The 19798-nt window shown below is 36.2% G+C and overlaps 1 protein-coding gene across 2 annotated transcripts in view; it reads right to left on the bottom strand.

Moving 5' to 3' along the window:
- The window catches only part of PARPBP (PARP1 binding protein), an 82517-nt gene that overhangs the window by 42031 nt on the left and 20688 nt on the right, over nt 1-19798 (bottom strand). Inside the window, exons 2-4 of one of the 2 annotated variants that reach the window (XM_027775744.1) lie at nt 16382-16431; nt 14434-14667; nt 4650-4757 (exon numbers count right to left, since the gene is read on the bottom strand). In XM_027775744.1, the coding sequence (XP_027631545.1) occupies nt 4650-4757; nt 14434-14667; nt 16382-16384 (345 nt within the window). In that variant the 5' untranslated portion in view covers nt 16385-16431. The remainder of the gene's footprint in view (nt 1-4649; nt 4758-14433; nt 14668-16381; nt 16432-19798) is intronic. The other variant, XM_006141398.3, reaches the window with a different exon arrangement.

Genomic DNA, 19798 nt, shown 5'->3' with positions numbered 1-19798 from the left:
CATAAGAAAAAAAAAAAAAAAAAAACCTCTCCAAAAAAAAAAAAAAAATTATGTTTTCTGATTGTTTATTTTCTTAATCCTTCACTACTTTACGTGCTCCAAGAGAGTAAATGAAGCACTTTTAGAACCTAAAAGTATGACTGACATTACAGTAGGTATTTAACCCATTTTGTTATAGGTTCTCAATGAGTTTTTGCTCAATCATAAAGAAAAGAAAAAATTAATATATGTATTTGGTCCTTTCAAAATTTTTAAGGTTGAAAGTCTATTAATAAAAACTTACTTGGATCAAATAAGTACTCATATTTTTAATTACATTGCATTACAAAGAAAAGTACTCTTACAAAGTACAAAATACAAAGAAAATTAGCTTTAAGATCTGTCCTAAAATTTTATCAACAAAAGGCTTATATTTCAAATATCTTTTTGTCTTTATTTTCGAAGTAAGTCGTAGTATTTCATGTGAGCTATAATACAAAAGTTTCTATTTGAACCTCACAATGTTTAAAATGTATACATCTATTCTTCATCTCTTTGATATTTGGGAAGGCTAGGACAATTTGCCAAAACTCAAAGCAAAGCAACAGTGACATTCACATTGTAATCAGAAACATTTTATATTTCCTACATCTAATTTAATGCAATCTATTTTCACTGTACTTCTGCTGTTCAAAAATAGTAAAGAGGCCAGCCTTGTAGCACAGCAGTAAAAGGCTGCACAGAGAAACCCAGATCCCACATGTCTGATGAGGTTTTGTGTCTTGGCCCTGGTGGCTTGAAAAACATGCTGGGTGTGCATGTGCATACTAGAGATCCTGACAGTATGGAGAATTGGAGGCAAAAAAGAAAAAAAACTTGCAGAGTGACCAGGACCCATTGTTTTCTGTCTGTCTGTCTCTTTCCCGCCCTCAGTGCCATGTACGCACATACAGCCTCTTGGCACCTACGACAGTAATAACAATAATGACTAACTAGCATCTCTATACCTGCTCCTTATCGGATTCAAAACCAGGGTTTAAGCCCCTACATCTACAACTTGCTCTTTAAGGATGGCAAATTCTATACTTCTGATCTGTGATGCTGGGCAAACTTCAGGGAAAAACATCTTGGAGTCCTCACAGTTAGAGTGTTTCTTTTAACTCATAGCTGCAATTGGAAATCTACCCCTGTCATTATGGTCAGATAACATGGCAGTTATGGTTTCCCTGCTCTTGTATTTGCAAGTAGGTTTTAAAGAGGCTCTCTGGAAAAGCAGTCCACATAATTATAGTTATGATGTCCAGAAGCAAGGGCCTAAATTGAAAAAATCCACAAGATTGAAGCTTTTACCAAGAAACCAAAAATAAGGATACTGTTCTGTTTATTTGTTTAATAAACTGATTCTATCCATACCACAAAGTATTTGCAATGTTTGTTTAGAAGTTGGACAATTTTATTTAAGCTTTCTGACAATTCCAAGTTTCTTTTCCTACCCCTTAATTCTTACTGAGCTACAAATATTCTATCTCATTTTAAAGAAAGTCAGTTTTTCTAAATTGAGATAAGTTGTATAGGGATTTTTTACTTTCATTGCCATCACACAAATGCTTATACATAATGACAACAAAAAGTTGGACTAGAACTGATATACCAGAAGAATTTACTTAACTAATGCATTTCTTTTTTGAGCCTTTATTCTATTTTTTCACTTCATTACTTCAGAATTTCAGAAGCAATAATTTAGTACCATGAAAAAAATATAAAATAAAGTAAAATAAAAATTAAAAAATTTTTTTTTCTCAAATTCATCCCATTTGTCTTCGAAGATTCTGGTGTGGCATTAGTGAGCACATTTGGTTATCAAAATATATCTTCACAAGAATGCAACCAAAAAATTCACTTTAGAAGTTAATATTACATATATCGACTTCCAAAAATACCTACAAAAAGGAAAATTAAAAATAAGTAAGGATGGGCCAGCAGGTAGGATGGTGGTTGGGGCACTGTATTCCCACATGGCAAAATGCGGTTCAAGTTCCAGACCTGGGGGCTTGACAATCTCTACTGGTGCATGTGTGTGTACATCCAAAATCCCAGGAGAATGGAGAAGAAAGGGTTGCAGCATGGCCATCCTCCCATGGGGGTGATTTCTCAGTTTTCCTCTCACTATCTCTCTCTTTCTCCAGCAAGCATATATGCCCTATAAGAGAGAAACCTAAATTAAAAAGGAAAAAAAAAATATTGCAAGTAGGGCTAGACTCATCACCTAATACTTAAGGTAGCCAGATCACACATGGTCAGTTCAATGGTTCAAATCTTGGCCCTGGTGGCTTAAGAGTACACTGGGCATAGGTATGTGCATGCCCCAAATCCTGAGACAAGATGGAAAAATAAAGATAGGATTATGTCACAACCACACACCATTACGAGGTGCTTTCTCTCTCTTCCTCTCTCTCTCTCTTTGAAAAGCACATGCACTCTCAGGCAAATTAAAGAAGGAAAGAAAGGGGAAAAAAGAAAGAAAGAAGACTAAGAAGACGACTATTACTTTAATAGCGCTTAGAAAATCTGATCCAGAGCCAGTCTCATAGTGTGGCAATTCAGCCCTGTGTATAAGGAGCTGGATCCCACATGGCCAACTAAATCATGGCCTGGAGGCTTGAAAACATGCCAAGCACATGTGGATGTATGTGTGTCAAAAATCCTGACAGGATGAAGAAATAGAGGAAAAAAGATTGCAATGTGACCATGCTCCACTCCAACTGTGCCATGCCCTCTCACATTGGCAAACGCATGTATCCTCTGGCAATCTATTTTTTTAAAAAATATAATCAATCAGGTAACTATTAGATGACATTCTGTTAAAAAATGCAATCTAAGAGAGCAAAAAATAAAAAGTATAATGTTAACACAATGAAACAACTATCAGTGTTTAAGTGAGGAAAACATATGCTTACAATGAAGACCCATCATTTTCTATATACTGTAATTCCTTGTCATGGATAGCTCTTCAAGACATTTCTTATCTATATTCCAAAATTCTAAAAGCTTAGGTCTTTTTACATATATAAATTAGTTCATTCCTCTTAATAAAAAAGTATGATAACAGAGAGAGCGAGTGGTGTGGTGGTTAAGGTGGCTGGATCTTATGTGGCCAACAGCACAATTCCAGTCCTGGACTGGTAGCTTGTGCATGTGTATGCGTGCCCAAAATACCTAGAGGAAAATGGAGGAGGAGAGATGTGGTGTGGCCTTCTCTGCTGGGGGAACTTTCTCACTTTCTTTTTTTCTATATTTCGGTCCTTTCTGTATCTCTGTCTCTCTCTGGCAAGTACATGTGCCCCAGAGCAGGAATTAAAAAAAAAAAAAGTATGATAACAATCATTACTTCCTCAAAATAGAGCATGTAGGTAGATCAAAGAGATCTGTAAGTTATCTACCCTCTTGATAAATGAATGCATGTTTTAAATACTACAGAGAAAAGACCACACAACTTGGTAAGCACTTTGTCAAGATCTGGGGCAGAAGGGAAAAAAAAAAAAAAGAGAGAGAGAATATACATGATTAATTTCAAGCAAAAGATAATAGTTAAAGGGAAGCAGTTCTGGAGAGAAAACTTTCAGGGTAGATTTGGGATATTTTCTTATGCCAGAAAAAAAGAAAATGCTCAAAAAGTCTAATATGCCATATAAAAAATACCCAGGAAGTCAGCTTGAGAGGATGCTCTCTAATTTAGCATCAAAGATTAATGAGTGTAATTGATTTTAAAACACTGAATAAATAAAATTTAATATGTCCATAGCAACATATACACACATAAAAAGAGAAAGATAAACAGAAGAATATCTAACTTGCCTCTTAAGTGATTACACCAACTCCTCCTAAATTGGAAGAGGGAAATAGTGGCCTCGACATTTTTAGAGAACCATACTTTATCCCATTTGAGAAAATAAAGCTTTTCTTTACTGAGAAATGTCAGGAATTAATGCAAAAATATGACAGAATTAGAAACTCACTGTTCTATTAATACAAGCATTTTTATTTTTAAGAGGTTTTAGTTTTACGGCACATGTGCTTGCCAGAGAGAAAAACAGACAAAGTAAGAAATCATCCCCTAAGGGGGGATGGCCACACTGCAATCTCTTCTCTTCCATTCTCCTCCCAGGATCTTGGGCATGCATGCACACACACCTGGGTGATTTTCAAGTCATTGGGTCTGGGACTCAAACCATGGTAGGCCATGTGGATGTCCAGCGATGTAACAGCTATACCATCTGCTGGTCCCAATACAAGGATTTTAGGGGAAAAAAAATTGATTCAGGGAAGAACCATCAATACGTGCCTAAAACTCTTAGGGAAAATGTTGGGAAACAAAGTACCTACATAGTGCCAAAGTATTATCCCATAGGCTTTTGCTTCCAACAAAAGAAAAACTACATCTCTATTTTATATAAAGAACTTCATCATCCATGGATTTTGGCATCTGTGGGAGATACTGTAACTAATCCACCACAGATACCAAGGGATGATTGTATAATTTTATTTAAACAAGTGAAAAATTTATGAAAACAAAAAAGAACTAAACACTAGTAAATGTAATCTATCAGCAAATCCACAGTGATTCAAAAGGAATCATATCCTGCTTTCTTTTACTCAAAACTTATCAGTACCTTTTCATTATCCTGGTTGTGTTTAGTCATTGGTGATGTCGGTACATAAAGATCAGTTTCATCATTAACTGCATACTGTTTGCCAGACAGAAAATCCCGTAGTTGACTCTATAAGAAAATAGAGTATTACTAACAAAATATTTAACCAACTACACAGAATACTTCACATCTATCTCTACTAGTGTCACTACTGTTCCAGTGCGCAGAGTATTACCTGACATTTGTTGGCACTCATTAAGTATACAGAGATTTAACTTCAAAATAAAATGCTTCTATTCAGTAACAGTAGTACTCATATATTCACAGAGTTTAACAAGTTTACATTAAAAAGATAATCTTGGAAATTTAGTCAATTATTTTTTCAGTGGATGACAAAAATTAAAGACAAAGAAAAGTCTTAACTGAAGGACTCAGTGACTCGAGGACAATTTTTTTGTAATCCCTTTAATATGTAAATAACTCAATCTGACTAGGAGTGATTAGTCAGTGATTAGAAAATTAATTGTAGAAAAAGTGTATAAATGAGTAAAAATATTAAGGTAAGAACACTAATTGTACAGATAACCCACAGTAAATGCTTCTTTTAGAATGTATATAAGTAAATTTATATACTTATATTTATGTACTGTACTAAGAAACACACTATTTAATTATATAATAGTTCCCATGAATGAATAACTTACACAGAGGTATTTGCTTTCATTCTGCCACTACTACCACACATCTCCATATTATTCCATTTACTCTAACGAATCTAAGATTATATAAGTACATACCACACTTCACTCCTGATGAGTCAATCTGGAGGGAAGGCATACACTAAATTAACATAGCCCAATGAAGTCACAAACAACCTTTCCTCTCAGCCATGTGGTTTTAACTAAAATAGCTCACCAATATTTCCTCTTTAAAAGGTAATGAGATTTGTCATAATTCTACTGATACAATGAGCTGGTACTTACAGAGTTAATCATAAGAAAAAAAGCCTAAAATTTTGTTGTCCATCATATTTATAATTTTTCAGTTTAATCATTTTTTGTGGGGGAAAGATTTTTTACTACAGGGTATGTAAGCTCACCAGAAAGACAGAGAGAGAAAAGTGAGAAATCACCCCCCACGGGGGATGGCCACGCCACTATCCCTTCTCTTCCATTCTCCTCTCGGGACCTTAGGCACACACACACACGCACCCAGCGTAAGTTTAAGCCACCAGGTCCAGGACTCGAACCATGGTCGACCACATGGGAATCCAGTGGCATAGCCATTACACCAACTGCTGGCCCCTCAATTTAATCATTTAAGGTTAATGAAAAAATAATTTAGTCTTAGCAAATTTTGAATAGTCTTCACACTTGTGGTATCTATGTTTTCATAAGAGATGTTGAAAGTGAAGATTTATTTTTTCATAATGTTACCAAAAAAAGAATGAGTTATTACCTCTAGTTTTAACTTAACCTTTTAAGGTGCTTTAATATTTAACTATATGTAAAGTAAGTGGATTGTTACAGATCTGTGGATTTCAAACTATCCTGAGGTCCCTAAAACCTGTTCTAGATAGTCTCTTTTTCAACTACATGCAGATACAAAGGCAATTGTTTTTAATATACTTTATTCAAAACAATATATTGAGCAGAAACAAATGTGAGAATCCAGCTATTCTCTACCACGTACAACATTTAAGATATTTTCAAAAAAATGAAACAACGGGTCAAGCAGGTGGCATAGTGTTTAAGGTTCTAGATTCCCACATGGCAGACCATAGTTTGAGACCTGGATCAATGGCTTGAGAATCAAACTAGGTGCCTGTGCATACGTGCTGGAAATCCTAGGAGGACAATAGAGGAGAAGAGATTGGAGCATGGCCACCCCCTCACCCCAGGTGGTGATTTCTCAATTTCCCTCTCTGTCTCTTTCCGACAAGTGCACACACCCTATGGCAAAAAACTTTAAATAAATAAAAACAATGTCACTATTCTCACTATTTTTTAATTTTGGAAAATATCTTGTTCATAAAATGTTATTTCAGTTAATGTATAATAGGTTCATTATCAATATTTTAAAATAAATTTATAAATATTCTAAACATTTCTCTATTTTAATTTGGTAAATATCAACAGATATATCCCACATAAACAAAATCTCCTTGTAATTAGAAATAATGTAACGAGATCCTGAGACCTAAAAAATTTGACAACCAGGACTCTAAAAACTTTCTGAGATAAGCATAAAAATCTCAATATATTTGCTGTGGAATTATTCATTTTACTGATTTGTACATTTACTAAATCAATAAATTTCTACTCATTCTATTTTTATCCTCTTATTTACTTAAAATTAGTAAAATATTTTCCTAGTCAGTTGTTACCTTCCCTTTCCCTGTACTCAAATCAGACCCATGTTTTACTACCATTATTTAAAAGTAATAACAACTGTCATTGCCCCCCAAAAACTACACCATTTAGTAGTTTTAATTCTAAACTAATGTTGAAGTCACCCTTAGCATAAGCCTTCCATTTCAGTGCCTACATATTCCAGCCCACCCTTATCATTTTAATTCCATACACAGACACATAACATATACACAAACATATATAGTCCAAGGTTTATTGCTCACTAGCATCTTCTCCTAGATCGAGATTTGTTCCACTTCAATTATTCACTTTAATTTTAGAATTATTATTGGAAAAGTAAATTCTTCATAACAGATAAGAGCATGACATTCTAAATTTTTTAATATTTTGACAAATCTTTCCTTTAGTTTGACTAATAAACATATTGGTTGAGGATGAGATTCTCAGGTTGCAACACCTTCACATTATTCAATTTTTTATTAAATAACAAACTGAAAATATTTAAATTACAAATATTAAATAATAAAGTTAAATGAGAAAACTTATAATATTTATCTTTATCCTTAAGAGTTCAGGAATTTTACCAGGATTTACCTAGGTATGTGTATGTTCTCAACAATATAACCTGGAAATTGAAAAACACTCATCATCAGCATATTCAGATTTTATTTCAGCAAAGGGAAATATTTATTATAACACATGTCTTATGCATTTAATTATAGCCTCTTACACAACTTTTTTTTTTTTTTATCTTTTGGGGACTTATATCATTTGCATTTTAAATCCCTCAGATCTAACCTCCAAGCTCTTAACTTTTCCCCTCATGATTTCCTTATATATTTTCTCTGTGGCTTAAAAATTTAGTGTGTTTGATTTTCAGGGTACTAATTTTTATCTAAATTCATCTATAGTGTTGGGAACTCCTTCTCCTCCTTCTACTTCATTCTCAAGAAAGCGCTTTTTTAATGGATATAGAGATTAGAAGGAATTACTCTATAGTCATTTATTTATTATTCAATCATTCATTCTATGAGCAAAGGAGACAGAGAAAGAGACAGCACTCCCAACAAAATCTCAATACCATGATCTACTTCTAGACTTCAGTCAGCCCCAGATCATGAACATGCATATACCCAATGTACTCACAGACGCTTCCAGACTTGAACAGGTAACCTTCCCATGTGGAACTGTGTCATGGAGCATCATGTTTTACCACTGTACTACTATATGCCCCCTGATACATCATGATGTTACACAGTACATGTTGTTTTTCTACTTCTTTATGCTTTGTTTTCTTATTTGAAAAATTAATAAACATTTATCATTTTTATGAACATGAAAATGTTATAACCTAATAATCAATACTTACTATACAAAAGAAAAGGAGAGCAACCCATAGCCTAGTGTTTAAGGGGGCTAGATCCCACAACGATGGCCATAGTTCAAATTCCAAGCTGGCAGCTTGAAAAACATGTGGGGAGGGTGGGTGCACATGTCCAAAATTCCAACAGGATAGAGAAATGAAAGAGAAGGGATTGTGGCATGACGATACCCCACTGGAGGGTGCTCTTTCTCCCTCTCCCTCTATCTCTCACTAGGAGCACAGCCATTGACTGGAAATCCAAAAGGAAAAAAGTGAATAAATTGAGTAGTCAGCTTATGCAGGAGGAACTACCTCATGAAATTTTAAAACGTTTAAGCATACTATAGAGTAAATAAATTCCTACCTTATGTAGAACATCACCAGATATGAAATTCGAACCAACTATATCAACAATTGCAGGTGCCAGTCTTTATCTAACAACTCTTGTGAGGAATTTCCTCATTCTCTCTGTGTTGATGGAGACCTCCAAAGAAATGTGGACGCTCCCAGGGTGAACTATATTCTATATGGAACACTTTCCACACAACCTGAAACTCTAGAGTAAAACTTTCCGCCTGTCTCTTAGAACATCTGACCCCTTATATCCCTTAGAATTTGTTATTTCCAATTTTTTCCATCCACTCTGAAATCTCGTTTAGGATTTGCCCTTCTTGATTCCACTCTAGCGATAAGCTTTGCTCCACATTTCTGAAAAAAAAGCCATCCCAACAGCCCACACACCTGGGAGGTGGGATGGAGAGACAGCAGAGGAAAGGTTGGGGCTGGGAACACAAGCATTCTTTTGCTATTAGAAAGAAAAAAAAGCAAACGTTTTGGATAAAGCAGGAAATACAAATATTTACAAGAATAAAATACAGCTCTGTATTTAAAAAACACAAAGGTATCTCTGAGACATCTGGTATGCCGATTCTGCGTTATACTGAAGCTCCTGGAGCACTACCCCCTGTCGTCTTGGCATGGACAGTGAGTTGGTGCTGGGTGGCTTCTTCAATGCTCTGAAGCAGGTAGTTTTCCCACTGCTTCACCCGCTCCATCTCAGCCGCCAGCTTCTTCAGGTCTCGTCTCTTCCTCCAGGCTGTGCTGGGAATCCCCGGCAAACCGGGATTTCGCGTCCAGCTCCCCACTTGCAGGGACTCCCTGCTTTGCTGTTGCTGCTGCTGCTTCTGCTGCTGGCCCAGTGAGGTCGACACTAGCAAGTCTTCTACAGGATCCAAGTGGTCAGACTCGTGCCCTAAGTCCCCACTGGACCCCTGGGAGTCCCAGATGGTAGAAAGCCTCCTCTTTCTGAAGGTGGTGGAGGCTGGAAGACCCTGAGAAGAGTGCGTAGGCATTGGTGACCCACAGGCAGGACCGCCTTCACTGATAATGGAGGCATCTCCTGATAGCCTCATGCTGGAGCGAAGGGTCTCTTTCTCAGGGGTGTTGTATTTTATGAACTTTCTCAAGGGTGCCCGTTTCATTGAGAAAGGCTCTGGAGCTCAGACCAGTTCAATCCAAGAGCCTACGCCACGGGATCCAGCCGATTCCCACAGGGCGATTGCCTGGACGGTTATAGAACGTACCCATGCGCTGAGCCCAGTGCTCAAAGTATTCGTGGCTCTCACACATGCCCCAGCCATTATGCCTTCTTTCTTGTGGCAAGATCTACAAATCTTATGTTTAGAGCTACCCTGGAATTTCCTCAAATATTTAATACTCTCGTGCATTCAGTTATTGTCATTCCCCTCTAGCAGCTCTAGTTCGTGACTCCTGTGTTGTCAGATGACACATCCTTTGGCTGCTCAGCACCTTTACATGGTTTGTTGATTTTCTACATCGGCTCTGTCACACTCAGTGCAGAGGTATCTCAAATGGTGACAGTTCTACAAGTAATGGAAGTTGAAATGGTCACCTATGGAGCAGCAGTAGACAAACAGGCTGGGACCAAGGAAAGGTCTGGTGTTCAGCCAAGCCTCACCAATAGAAATAGGCCTTCTTGACTTGCTGGTCAGGTCATTCTGGCACACACACAGAGGCCCACAGACCTCTGTGGCTGAGCTCTTCTCAGGATTTACCATCTCTGCATCTCAGCCTAGGTCTCTGAGTTGTCTTCCAGATATTGGTTCAGTTACTTTTTTTTTTTTTTTTTAATTACCAGAGTACATATGTACTCAGAGAGTGAGAAAGTACCCTATAATAGGACATGATTGTGCCACAACCCTTTTCCTTTCATTTCTCCACCCTATTAGGATTTTGAGCACTTACGCACATGAGCCTGTTGTGCTTTTCAAGCCACCAGGGTCAGGATTTGAACCATTGTTGGCCATGTGGGATCCAACTCCCTATCCATAACACTTAACCCTATCCATAACACTTAACCAATAAGCTACAGGGCTGATCTATTGTTCAGTTCTTGAGAAAGTCCTGTACCAGTCCCTCTAATCAGACTCCAGTTAGAATCCAAAGCCTTATATGTTCCTGGACACCCATAGGAACTGCATCCATATTCCTCTGGAGAGGAATTATAAGTTAGAGAGTAAAGAGTTCAGGTTAGAATGTTTTTGGAATTATCCTGTCTTAACTTTATCTCAACTCCTTAAATTGATTTGTTTAAGCTACAACAAATAAGAAACAAAAAAAACTTTATCAGGATCATGAAATTCAGAACAGTTTGGGATATTCTGATAAATATCTTTAAAGACAGTTTTAGCTTAAGTTAGGTTATATATAATGCATTTTTGAGACATCAATCAAGAGAGATTTTTTTCTGCTCACTTTTTCATCACTGGAAATTTTCTTAAGTTGTTAGTCTTCTGGGGCTTAAATGCAGAAAATGTTCTACTTTCACACATTATCATTTTAGCAGCTTCAGTTTCAGTTTCATTCCTGGCTTTCTGCAAAGGTCAGTCTCCTACTCTCTTGCTTACATTTACACTGATACTATTATCTATCCATTCTATAAGTTGAACTGTTCAGGTAAAGAGATCTTTATTTTTTAAGAGATTTTTGCCATAGGGTGCATGCACTCACCACAGAGACAGAAAGCAAAAAATCACCCCCCCCAGGAGGGATGGCTATGCTGTAGTCCCTTCTCCTCCGTTTTCCTCTCAGGATTTTGGTCACATATACACCAGCATGAGTTTCATTGGACAGGTGTGGCACTTGAACCACAATTGGCCACATGGGAGTCCAGTGCCTTAACTACTAAACCACCTGCTGACCACAAATGAAGAGATTTATTGGAGGACTTAGACAGGGACAAAGGATAAGTTGAAAACAATGCATCCAAAGACCTCAAGTAGATTATATTATCATTGTTTCATCGGAAGATCTTCTTTGTTGTTCTTACGATCCAATATTTATGTGTGATTAGCCTCTCTAAATTAACTATGTGGAAAGTAGTCAAAAATCATCTCAACAGCTTTCTGTGCAGATAACAGGCCCACAAGCATGGTGAACATCCCTAAAACCTACTGGACCTTTTGTAAGAAGTATAGCAAGCACCAACCTCATAAAGTGACACAGTTCAAAAAGGGCAAGGATTCTCTGTATGCTCAGGGAAAGCGGTGTTATGACAGGAAGCAGAGTGGCTATGGTGGACAGACTAAGCCTATTTTTCCAGAAAAAGGCAAAAAACTACAAAAAAGATTGTGCTGAGGCTTGAATGTGTTGAGCCCAACTGCAGATCTAAGGGAATGCTGGCTATTAAGAGATGTAAACATTTTGAACTTGGAGGAGATAAGAGAAAGGGTCAAGTGATCCAGTGCTAAGTCTCGTCTTTTTTATTATGAAGATGACAAAATATAGAGGTGGATGTTCACCTCATTTGATTACAGTTTGTCTTTTTTTGAGGAAATAAGATAGTCAATTAAATTCCCCTTTGGGAAGCAAGCAAACAAAATTTAGCTAGGAAGGAGTATAAAAACAATTGTTACTCACTAATATTCTTACCATAGTGTAAGTGTGCATGTGTTTGCAGCTGATTTGAGGGGTGAAAACAGAACAAGGATTTCCAGGGTGGCCCAATGACAGCAAGCTGCCAGCTAATATCCATTTGTACCTTCTTCCTTAGTAATTGTTTGTTTGTTTGTTTGTTTGTTTATTTTACCCTGAAATGTATTCTCCACCTCCCTCAAAACTTGATGTGGTCATATGAGTGACTATGTTTTAGGCAACAAAAAGTAAAAAAGCTATGACTCCTTAAAATGACGACAGTGTGCTGTTTTCCCTTACTTCTTCCTGTTGCACAGAATGCTGACTTACTGTCTAGAGCTCCAATAGCCACTTTGGAGCTCAAGATGTTTTCAAGGGTAGAGGCCAAGAACTGAGATGAGAGAGCAGAATGACAGAAAAATCTATAGACAGACTAAGCCTATTTTCCAGAAAAAGGCAAAAACTACTGATAACCATACAGCTTTCATATCAGTTCTGGTTGTGTATCTTTAGGTATCTTTTAGTCAAGAGTGAAACAAGTTTCTATTTTTCTCTAAACCATCATTATAGTGGATTTCTATTTCAATCAGCTAAAACACTATCCCCAAGTATCCCATAAAAACATTTACAAAATATTTGAGTATCTTACAAAATATAGTAAATATTTTCTTCTAATTCTAGCTCGAATTAATTTAGCTATCACTACTATCTAATTACTTTATTGGCACTCAGTCAACATTAAGATAAAGAACAATATTTTCTGTGCTGGTCCCAAAGCTCAGCAGTTAAAGGAGCCAGAATCCACACAGCTGCCCAAAATTCAAGTCCCAGCCCCAGCAGCTTGAAAAACACCAAGTACATATGCATACATGACTAAAATCTTGAAGGAAAGGAGTGAAGAAACAAGGATCACAGCATAATCATCCACTATAAGAGGGTACCTTCTCTCTGTTTCTCTCTGAGCATGTACACCCACTTTGGCAATTAAAAAAATACAAAGAAAAATATTTTTAACACTTCAAATAAAAACTAGGTATGCCCACATATATTCTAAAACATTTATAAATTCTAATGTAGACAAAACCAAACTGCAAGAGAAGCTACTCCATTTAACTTTTTCCAAGTCCCCATTGTGCAAAACAGAATTGCCTGTTTTTTTATAGATAATGTATTATACTATTTTCATGAAATAAATGATACCAATATGCCCATACAGTAAAATAATAATCCACAGAGTCATAACAATCATTTTATAACATATGTATATTAAACCAAGAATGTAAAATAGAAAAGCGATCCTTGACATAACTCAAAAAGAAATCAGGCACTTGGGACTGATTTCTACATTACAAATGTTTTTATCTAATGAGGAGCTGCAGATTCTTTACATGGCCAACCATGGTCAAGTCTCAGTCCCAGCAGTTTGAAAACCACAGTGAGGGGTCAGCAGGTTTCGTAGTGGCTAAGATGCAGGACTCCCACACAGTCAACTGCGGTTTGAGTCCCAGACCTGTCAGCTTGAAACCCATGGTGGGTTTATGTGCCCAAAGTCCCTACAAGAGACTGGAGGAAAAGGGAATGCAATGTGGCCAAACTCCTCCCCCAGCAGGGGGGGAGATTATTTCCCACTTTCTCTCTTTCTACCTCTCTGTAGAGCAAAATCTCTCTAAGAGAAAAGGAAGGAAGGGGGAAGGAAGGAAGGAAGGAGAAAGAGGAAGAAGAAAACAACAACAAAAACACTGGATACAAGTACACATACATCCAGAATCCTGACAGCATGAAAAACTTGAGGGAAAAAAAATTACTGGAGTGTGACCAGACTGGGAACTATGTGTGCACACTCGCCTCTTTTTTTCTTTTTTCTTGCTCCCCCTCTTATGTGTGCATGAGTACCCCTTAACTTAATAAAAAATAAAAAACAAAACTCATTCTTATATCAAATAACAATAACACAACTCCAACATTTACCACCAAAACATTTCTTTTAAATAATAACTACTTACAAGTAGTTAAATTTTTCATATTTATCATGCTCCCCAAAGTAAGAATACTATCCAAGTTACTAACATTTAAAATCAAATTAAATAAAGCTGAATTTTAATTTTACTAAAAAATATTTTTTTAAAAAAATACTTACAGGCGATATCTTGTCATTATTTTCACAATTAGAAGACAAAATCCTACATTTTTGATAAATATCAATCAGATCTAACATATTACTGTTCTTCAAGAAATCATCATAAATCTTCCTAATGTCTTCATAATGGTTAATTGCCTCCATATTTTCAAGTGGTAAGTTCAATTTCTCATGTAGTAAGTATTTCCAGGCCAATAAGACATCACTGAGAGAGACTGTAAATTCTCCATAGTGCTGAAAGAGATGATGCAAAAAAATAAATAAATGAAGCTAGGTGACAGATTTATTAATTTATAATTAAAATCGAAAGTACACATTTAATTTTTTTAATATAAAGTCTACATTGAATTCCTATGGGTTTAAAGAGAACATACAAGTTGAATTATGGGGTAATTGTAAAATGCAGAAATAAAGGGAAAATTTTTGGTGATTTTATAAATTATGAATAACTAAGGCCAGTTTATACAAGACAAATTGGCAAATAATTAATTATTGTCTTATTTTCTGAATATAACTAAATTTTTTCTACTCAATCTAGAGGGATGAATGTGCAATGAACTGTTCTTAAGTAATACTGATTAAGGAAATATATTGATTCTGCTATATTTAGTTCCCTTAGCACTTTTAGGTAGTATATTTTAGTCTCTTATTTTAAATGATCTATGCCATACTGAATTACTACATAGCACAATATTGCAATTATTAGTCTTAAAATACGATCAACAAGATTTTTAAAATTATTTTCTACTTCATTACTATTATAAGAAAAACAAAATATCAGTGCTAAAACTTTGAGCCAGGGAATAATTTTTATTCTTCCCTGCTCCTGGACACACTGGACTGTAACAAATGAGTGCTGAAAAGCCACAGTCAGGTATCTTTCTAGTAGTTGTCAGATGTTACTGATCAGGGAAAATTGTTCTTTTTCTTTCTCTTTTTTGACTGACTTTATATTTTTCCCAAAAGAAATAAAATGAGCTGTAGTCTGGCTTCAACAACAGATAGTTGCTTAGAGACCTACTAATGTTACTAGCATGTTTGCATGTCAATATTTCATCTCACTATAAAGTGTTCTTTAAAGCCTCTTCTTCAATGACCACAAGGATAAATTCTCTCAGTGGACATGCTGAAGGTTTGTTTTTTATTGATCGCATTCTGCTCCCACAATATGTCAAATATTAATAATGGTGCCTTCCAAAAAATGCCAGCCCTAATTCAGTAAAATATCCTAACTACTCTTTCCATTGCAGCAGAAATATTTTTTAAGTATCCATATGTGGTTTAGTGACATGTAATATGTTGTTGTCTTCCACAGGTAAGTTCCTTTAATACATTTATAGTTTTGGGGACCCAGCAGTTGGCGAATGGCAATGTCTCTGGACTCCCATGTAGTCGACTGAGGTTCGAGTCCCGGACCCGGTGGCTTAAACTCAGCACATGCATGCCCAACATCCCAAGAGGAGAATGGAGGAGAAAGGATTGTGGTGTGGACATCCCCCATGGGGTGGTGGGTGTGATTTCTCGCTTTCTGTCTCTCTGTCTCTCTCTGTCTTTCTGGCAAGCACACGCGCCCTATAACCAAAACCTCTTCTAAATAAATAAATAAATAAATACATTTATACTTTTTAACATCAACATCTTTTCATTAATTGTTTTAAAAGATGAATGGGTATTTAAGTGGAATCACAATTCACTGGAAACAAATTGTAATATTTTCTTTAACCCCCCCCAAAAAAGAATAATAGAAAGAAATCAATCACAGCTTAAAAACACAATATTTTCTATACCTTGTACTCTTTTAAATCTATCGAAATTTGAAATTAAGTGTCTGAACTGCTTTAAAATAATTGGCTCTTTTCTCATCCATAAGACACAACTAAGAAAAGTATTCTTATTATCTTTAGGATAGAGGTCTGTTATATCATGAATATAAAAATTAACTACATACCATAAAACTAGTTCAATGAACAACCAAAAATAAGATCTCAAATCTTGGATCTGTAAGAAAAAAAAAAAAAAAAAAGGACACATAATGATTACATCACTGGACTCTCATGTAGTCGACCACAATTCAAGTTCTGGGCCAGGTAGCTTAAAACTTATGCTAGGCGTGTGTACATACATGCCCAAAATCCTGAGATGAGAATGAGGAGAAAGACTGCAGTGGGGCCATCCCCACCCCACCCCAGGCGGGCATGATTTCTGGCTTTCTGCCTCTCCAGTGAGCACGCATGCCCTGTAGCAAAAATCTCTCACAAAAAAAAAAAAAAGTACTCTTTCCTTCTTAGGACCAGCAGATGGTGGAATGTTTACATAGCTGGACTTTCACATAGTCAACAGTAATTCAAGTCCTGGACCTGGTGGCTTAAAACTCACACGGGGCATATGTGTGTGTGTGTCTGTGTGTGTGTGCCCAAAATACTGAGAGGTGATAGGAGGAGAAGGGATTGCAGTGTTGCCATCCCCCTGGGGGGAGATTTCTCACCTTCTGTCTGTCTTGTCTCTATGCCAAGCACATACTCCCTATAGCAAAAATCTCTCAAAAAAAAAAAAAATTGTACACTTTACTTCTGAAAGCCACCAAGTTTATACACTAGAGAATTTCCAAAGGGTATTTACAATAAATTAAATTAATCCAGTTATTCAGTTTCAAAACTAAGTCGTTTTATCTCAAAAATTCCAAAAACTATTTTTACTATAACATCCTTCATATTTAAAGTAAATTAAGATTTTTGCCTAATGTAAATGTGCAAATTATTCTCACTCTATTGACTATAACTAGTTAAAGAAAAAGTATGTGAGCTCTTGATTGTCTCAGAAGAGGTTTTGACTAGATTAACAGTATTTATACTGGGAATGTAAAAACATTTTAAATCCAAATAAAAATGCACTCCAGATATCAGTTTTCATGATCAGGTGCCCATCATGACAGCATATTCTATTATTCAAACCAGTAACAACTGATTGAGAGAGTCTGTGGTCAAATCAGAAAATGTTTTGCTAGGAAAACATGCCAGCTGGCTAATATAGGAAGGAAGTTCAAAATGTTCAATGCTTTAATTCTCTGATGAACAGAAGAAGGATTGTATTTCACAAGAATAAAATGAGAAAAGCAAGAGTTACACATTTTCCAAAGCACTTGTACTTTGTGTATTGTATCAAGGTTATTTTTATAACAATTCAAAAATCTAAGTAAAGTTTATTTTTTTAAGATTTCTTTTGCCATAGAGCATGTATGCTCACTGCAGAGACAGAGACAGAGACAGAGAAAGTGAGAAATCACTCCCTGATGGATGGCTATGCTGCACTCCCTTCTCCTCTTGGGATTTTGGGCATACACGCACATGCTTCACTATGATTTTCAAGTCACCAGGTCCAGGAATTGAACCACAGTCAGCCATATGGGAGCCCAGTGCCTTAACCACCACAGCAAATACTGGCTCCAGCAAGCTTAACTTTTTTTTTTTTTGGAGAGGTTTTGGCTATAGGGCGTGTGCGCTCGCCAGAGAGACATAGAGACAGAAAGCGAGAAATCACCCCCCAGGGAGGATGGTCACACCGCAATCCCTTCTCCTCCATTCTCCTCTCGGGATCTTGGGCACGCACACACACCTGCCTGGCGTGAATTTTAAGCCAACGGGTCTGGGACGTGAACCGCGGTCAACTACGTGGGAGACCAGCGACATAGCCATTACGCTAACTGCTGGTTCCCAGCATTTTTAAACTAAACTTTTTATCATTTGAGGTAAGATAATAGGTCCACTTGTGAGCACTAATGAGCTGTATGACATTGGGTAAGACACTGAAATCCCTGTCTGATTTGTACAGAGTAAGCAACACCTAATAAGTGACAGGTGAACGATATCCTATAAAATAAATCACCAGACAGATTCAAACTATGAAGTTAATTGCAAAGAAACAAAAGGTCAAAATATGATTTACCACCTAATGAAGTCATATGTACTTGCCATATAATAGAGTCAACATTCCTCAATGAACCTTAACAGGTTAACCTTTAGCAGTATTAAACTGCTGTGGTGGCATTATTCAAATCAAGCTACAAAATTTTTCCCACTCAAAGAAACTTACCAAAAACCTAAAAGCCAAATATTATTATAATATATCTTTTTTTTTTCCTCTCAAGCACTTAAGAAAATAAACACCATCAGACAGACTAACAACTCTACTAGGTGTTCAAAAGTCTTAATTTAGGCGAATTCAATGATAAGGACAATACTTTAGGATTCATGTTCTCAAACTTCAGAGAATTAAAAATCTAAATAGAATTCAGAAGATAGAAAATATCAGTAAATAATATCTACAACCAATCCAGCCTTTTACTGCATGCTACTTGTGAATGCACCTGCAAACATATCTGTATATTTTTTTCATAGTGTTGAATAGCCTCAATTTCCCTCTCTTTGATTAGACTATTCCAATTATACACCATCTTCAAAATTTATTACTTATCTTAGTGCCATTTCTTCAGACTACTAAAGAAAGCCAAATTTTTAAAAAGAAAGAAAAAGGCAATAAAACTGGCAAGATACGGACTGCAATAAACAAAGGAGACTATAGAATGAACCTTGGGTGTCTAACTTCAGTGACTGAAGTAAACAATAGTATGTATCATTAAAAAAAGAAACACATGAATGAGAAGGAAAGTTGAGAAAATAATGTACTCTATTTTTAAAAATTTATGCGGAGATGGTAATACGGCATCAAGATGAGTAAGTCCAGTTGGATTTGATCATACCAGACATAAGAGAGATCTCACAGATAAATTCTAGTGGGATAAAGACAGGGAAGTGTAACCAATGAAAGCAAATAAAATGAAGCAGACTAGATAATATTAAAGGAATTAAGAACTTGCCACCATAAATTATGCCACTCTAACCTATTGATAATTTCAATTAAAAGCCTCTAAAAAACAACAGATACAAGAAGATCACTCTGAACGTCCTTCTATTTCTTAAAAGCAGATTAAATTCCCACATGAAAGAAAAATGCTCTTTCTACACCAGAAAGAACATAACGCTCATCATCAAAGATAGGAAATTGAGGCCAAGGAAAATATGTATAAATATTCCTTGTTAAATTAACCTTTATCTTTCTAACTATATCTCATTCCAATTACCTACCCTAACCTCTTTGTCTTTTCACATTTCATTTTATAATTCTTTGTTCAATTCACTAGTACATAAGTGTTCAACTCTCATTCATCTTTGGGTCAATCCCCATGAAAGCTCCCATGTCAAGTAAAATCTGCATTAAACAGATACGTATGCTTTTAAACTGCTGATCTCTCTTATGTCAACCTAATGCTCAGGCCCAGCCAAAAGAATTTAAAAGAATAGAGGCAAAA

The sequence above is a fragment of the Tupaia chinensis genome, unplaced genomic scaffold (assembly GCF_000334495.1).
Source record: "Tupaia chinensis unplaced genomic scaffold, TupChi_1.0 Scaffold000054_1, whole genome shotgun sequence".
Classification (NCBI taxonomy): Eukaryota; Metazoa; Chordata; class Mammalia; order Scandentia; family Tupaiidae; genus Tupaia; species Tupaia belangeri.
The sequence above is the reverse complement of the archived record's forward strand: the minus strand, read 5'-3'. Positions and strand labels throughout refer to the sequence as shown.